The sequence below is a fragment of the Hylobates moloch genome, unplaced genomic scaffold, assembly GCF_009828535.3.
Source record: "Hylobates moloch isolate HMO894 unplaced genomic scaffold, HMol_V3 SCAFFOLD_6, whole genome shotgun sequence".
Lineage (NCBI taxonomy): Eukaryota > Metazoa > Chordata > Mammalia > Primates > Hylobatidae > Hylobates > Hylobates moloch.
This window is the reverse complement of record NW_026652281.1, coordinates 80,325,707-80,330,834: the sequence shown is the minus strand read 5'-3', so window position 1 is coordinate 80,330,834 and position 5,128 is coordinate 80,325,707. Positions and strand designations below refer to the sequence as shown.

Here is a 5,128-nt window from a genome sequence, read left to right as displayed (position 1 = left end):
CAGGAAAGATTCCTGCCCCGAGAATAATGATAATTAAAATAGCAAGCATTTATTGCACACTGATTATCTGCTATGCACTGCGCTAAGACTTTTTTTTTTTTTTTTCTTTTTTTTGAGACCAAGTCTCACTCTGTCATCCAGGCTGGAGTGCAGTGGTGCGATCTTAGCTCACTGCAACCTCTGCCTCCTGGGTTCAAGCGATTCTCCTGCCTCAGCCTCCTGAGTAGCTGGGATTACAGGCACACACCACTGCGCCTAGGTAATTTTTGTATTTCACCATGTTAGCTAGGCTGGTCTCGAACTCCTGATCTCGTGATCCACCCACCTCGGCCTCCCAAAGTGCTGGGATTACAGGTGTGAGCCACCGTGCCCGGCCCTGGCCTTCTTTTCTTTTTCTTTTTGGAGTGCAGTGGCATGATCATAGCTCACTGCAGCCTCAAACTCCTGGCCTCAAGTGATCCTTCCACCTCAGCCTCTCAAAACAGTGGGATTGCAGGTGTGCCTCACCTTATCCAGCCTAGGTGCCATTAACCCCATTATATAGATGAGTAAACAAACGTGCAGACTAAGCTTGTCTAAGGGCACACAGCTAACTAGGGAGTAGAACCAAGCTTTAGACCTGGGAAGCCCTGTTCCAGAGCCTACTCCTTTAACCATTAACTAAACTAAACCAACGGTTGCATGCCAGTGGGGACAAACAAATAAAAAAGATACTGGCCGGGTGGCTCACGCCTGTAATCCCAGCACTTTGGGAGGCCGAGGCGGGCAGATCACCTGAGGTCAGGAGTTCGAGACCAGCCTGGCCAACATGGTGAAACCCCATCTCTACTAAAAATATAAAAATTAGCTGGGCATGGTGGCACATGCCTGTAATTCCAGCTACTCAGGAGGCTGAGGCAGGACAATCACTTGAACCCAGGAGGCGGAGGTTGCAGTGAGCCGAGATCATACCACTGCACTCCAGCCTGGTGACAGAGTGAGACTCCGTCTCAAAACAAAAACAAACAAACAAAAAAAGGACGGAGTCTTGCTCTATTGCCCAAGCTGGCCTTGAACTCCCAGCTTCAAGCAGTCCTCCCAGCTTACCCTCCCAGAGCCCTGGAATTACAGGCATGAGCTACGCCCTAGGCCAATCTTTGCTTAATTTAAAATTATTTTTCTCTTTCTCTGATGACCTGGTCTGTTATTATTGCCCCAATCCTGTTTTCATTCAAGTATCCTGTCTTCACTTTCATTTCCTGGGTGTTAAGGAACTCATACATCATCCAAATCTGGGAAAACAAAGGCTAAATTCAATTCCGGCTCAGGCAAGGGAGAAACACAAGCAGAAGTTCAGCTTTTTGTGTTTTTGTTTTTGTTTTCAGACACAGTCTCATTCTGTTGCTGAGGCTGGAGTGCAGTGGCTCGATCTCAGCTCACCACAACCTCTGCCTCCCGGGTTCAAGCGATTCTCCTGCCTCAGCCTCCGGAGTAGCTGGGATTACAGGAACTTGCCACCACGCCAGGCTAATTTTTGTATTTTTAGTAGAGATGGGATTTCGCCATATTGGACAGGCTGGTCTCAAACTCCTGACCTCAGGTGATCCACCCGTTTTGTGGATCTCCCAAAGTGCTGGGACTACAGGTATGAGCCACCGTGCTTGGCCTCATTATGTCTTCTGCCTCAGTATATCCATATTTTGAAATACATATTATTTTATTATAATTTGTTTTTGAGACAGGGTCTCTCTCTGTCACCAGGCACTGTGGCAAGTGTCTTTCAAACATTATCTCATTTGATCCTCTCCCCAACTCTATGAAGAAGATACAATTATTATCATCCTTATATTACAGAATTGGAAACCAAGGCACAGAGAGGTGAAGGGACTCGCCCAAGGTCACACGGAAAGTGGTGGGTCAGGGGATTGAACCAAGGGCATCTGGCTCCAGACCCTGAACTCTCTAACCCCCTGCCACCCTCCTCCTAGGTGAGGGAGATTACATTACTGGGGACCCTGTTTCAGGATATTAAGGGGTTTTCCAAGATGTTTCTCATAGAAAAAAAAAAAATAAAAGGGTGTGGCTATGCCTGTAATCCCAGCACTTTGGGAGGCTGAGGTGGGCAGATCACTCGAGGTCAGAAGTTCAAGATCAGCCTGGCCAACATGGTGAAACCCCATCACTACTAAAAATACAAAAATTAGCCAGACGTGGTGGCAGGTGTCTATAATCCCAGCTACTCGGGAGGCTGAGCCAGGAGAATTGCTTGAACCCGGGAGGAGGAGGTTGCAGGTTGCAGTGAGCCAAGATCACACCACTGCACTCCAGCCGGGCAACAGAGACTCCATCTCAAAAAAAAAAAAAAACACCCTCAAAATAAGAAAAAAAAAAAATAAAATGTGGCGGGGGTGGAAGCCGCTGACTTATCCCTGGCACAGGTGTGCTGATATCCCTTCCCCCTCCTTCCTCACGTCCTGCATCTCAGCGAGAATTGGGGTGCGGGGGTCAGCTGTGTGGCCATCAACCCCGGGCCCAGGTGAAGCCCTCGATCAGGTGAGGCCATGATCCCAAGGAGTGTTTAAGCCCAGATCCTGCCTCTTCCCTGCTTTCTGCCGAGAAGCGGGACCTCCTCTATGGAAAATATCCAGCTGAGTGAGCCTGGGAGGGAGGAGGGGAGTGGGGCTGGACTCAGGGACTGACTCTTCCCATCTCATGACTGTGTTTACTGGGCTGGATTTTGGGAAGGGGCCAGATTGCATCAGACAGGGCCTCATGAGCTGGAGCCAGACTGTGGTCTGAGGAGGAGACACAGCCTTATAAGCTGAGGGAGTGGACTAGGAGTGGAGAGGCCCGGGGCCAGGAAAGCAGAGACAGACAAAGCGTTAGGAGAAGAAGAGAGGCAGGGAGGACAAGCCAGGCATGATGGCCGCCTTCCCACCAGCAACCAGCGCCCCCCAGCAGCCCCCAGGCCCAGAGGACGAGGACCCCAGCCTGGATGAATCTGACCTCTACAGCCTGGCCCATTCCTACCTCGGTAAGGCCCACTCAGCCATCTCCACGGTCCTTCCTCCTCTCCTGAAATCAGGACCCACCCCTCTCGTTTCCTCTCATTTCCTTTCCTTTCCTCTTCGTTTCTTCTTTTTTTTTTTTTTTTGAGAGAGAGTCACTCTGTCACCGAGGCTGGAGTGCAGTAGTGTGATCAGAACTCACCACAGCCTCGAATTCCTGGGCTCAAGTGATCCTCCTGCTTCAGTCTCCCGAGTGGCTGGAACTTCAGGTGTGCACCACCTGTAGTGGTGAGATGGGGTCTCACTATGTTGCCCAGGCTGATCTCAAATTCCTGGGCTCAAGCAATTCTCCTGCGTTGGCCTCCCAAAGTGCTGAGATTACAGGAGTGAGCCACCCTGCCCAGCCCACTCAACCTTTTCTAGCCCACCTGTTCCTTGGACCCTCACGTCACCACTGTCTAGTCCCTTATCCCAGGAGTGCTATGTTACTCAGCCTGGGACCTCACACACTTCTGGGGTCCCACATTCCACAGAGGGGAAGCAGCAGGCTTCTCCCTGCTCTTCCCATCCCCGCAACCCCGAACCCCTGCCTCTCCTCTAACAGGGCCTCTCATCATGCCTATGCCCACTTCACCTCTGACTCCTGCCTTGGTTACAGGAGGCACAGGCCGGAAAGGTCGCACCAAGAGAGAAGCTGCTGCCAACACCAACCGCCCCAGCCCTGGCGGGCACGAGAGGAAACTGGTGACCAAGCTGCAGAATTCAGAGAGGAAGAAGCGAGGGGCACGGCGCTGAGACAGAGCTGGAGGTAAGGAGTTGGGGGGCCCAGAGAGCTCAAGGTGGTGCTTCTGCCATGAAGGACAGGCCGGAAGGTGTGCGATTGGGTGGGGAGGAGGGATCAGGCAACTGTTTGATGCAGAATAAAACGAGACATATGTTTGACTGTGAGTTTCCTAGTGGCCAGAGCAAAGTGGGAACACAGAACCTTTCCAATTGAAGGGAAATTTGACTTACAGAGACAGAAATTGAGGCTAGAGAGGGTGGGTCCTTCCCGGGAGTCACAAATCAAGTGAGTGGGAGAGCCAGAATTAGAACCTAGATCTCTGTCCCTTTCACCACCTGCTTTTCCTCATTCCCCAGATGAGGCCAGACCACAGACACTACACCCAGCAATAGAGACGGGACTGCAGAGGAAGGAGGACCCAGGACAGGATCCAGGCCGGCTTGCCACACCCCCCACCCCAGGACTTATCCCCGCTGACTGAGTCTCTGAGGGGCTACCAGGAAAGCACCTCCAACCCTAGCAAAAGTGCAAGATGGGGAGTGAGAGGCCCGGAATGGAGGGGCAGAGCCAGGAAGATATCCCCAGAAAAGAAAGCTACAGAAGAAACGGGCTCCTCCAGGGTGGCAGCAACAATAAATAGACACACACGGCAGCCACAGCTTGGGTGTGTGTTCATCCTTGCTCTTTGTGTGTTTTTGTTCGGGCACGTGTGTGCCTGCCTGTGCCTGCACATTCATGAGCCTGAGAGAGCATCTTTGATGTGTATTTGTGTTTGGTGTATGTATCTGGGGCAGGGAGTGTTCCTGCTCTTGGAGGGTCTACGCTGTGAATGCGGCTTTTGGTTTGTTTGTTTTTGCTTGCATATATTTTAGTGCATACATTTCTGTGGGCTCCTACGTAGTGGAAAGGAATTTCTTCTGCTTTTTTGCAATACTGCCCATGAAACACAGCCCTCCCCAGCACCTGTCTGTTTTTGTTGATTGTGTCCTGTTCATAGACAGGAATGCTACTTATGAGTGCCATGTAAAAGACAGAGAAAACTGAGATTTAAAATATTACAGGCCAGGGCCGGGCGCAGTGGCTCATGCCTGTAATCCCAGCACTTTGGGAGGCCGAGGCGGGCGCATCATGAGGTCAGGAGTTCAAGACCAGCCTGACCAACATGGTGAAACCCCGTTTCTACTAAAAATACCAAAAATTAGCGGAGCATGATGGCAGGTGCCTGTAATCCCAGCTACTCAGGAGGCTGAGGCAGTAGAATCGCTTGAACCCAGGAGGTAGAGGTTGTAGTGAGCCGAGATTGTGCCATTGCACTCCAGCCTGGGTGACAGAGGGAAACTCTGTCTCAAAACAAACA

The 5,128-nt window shown here is 51.2% G+C and overlaps 1 protein-coding gene across 1 annotated transcript; it reads left to right on the top strand.

Annotated features, from left to right (window-relative positions):
* The first annotated feature begins 2,696 nt into the window (after positions 1-2,696).
* Positions 2,697-4,452, top strand: NUPR1 (nuclear protein 1, transcriptional regulator). The gene is made up of 3 exons (XM_032155867.2): positions 2,697-3,013; positions 3,646-3,795; positions 4,128-4,452. Exons 1-2 carry the CDS (start codon positions 2,899-2,901, stop codon positions 3,780-3,782), a joined length of 252 nt encoding a protein of 83 aa, XP_032011758.1. The 5' UTR covers positions 2,697-2,898; the 3' UTR covers positions 3,783-3,795; positions 4,128-4,452.
* Positions 4,453-5,128: the final 676 nt, after the last annotated feature.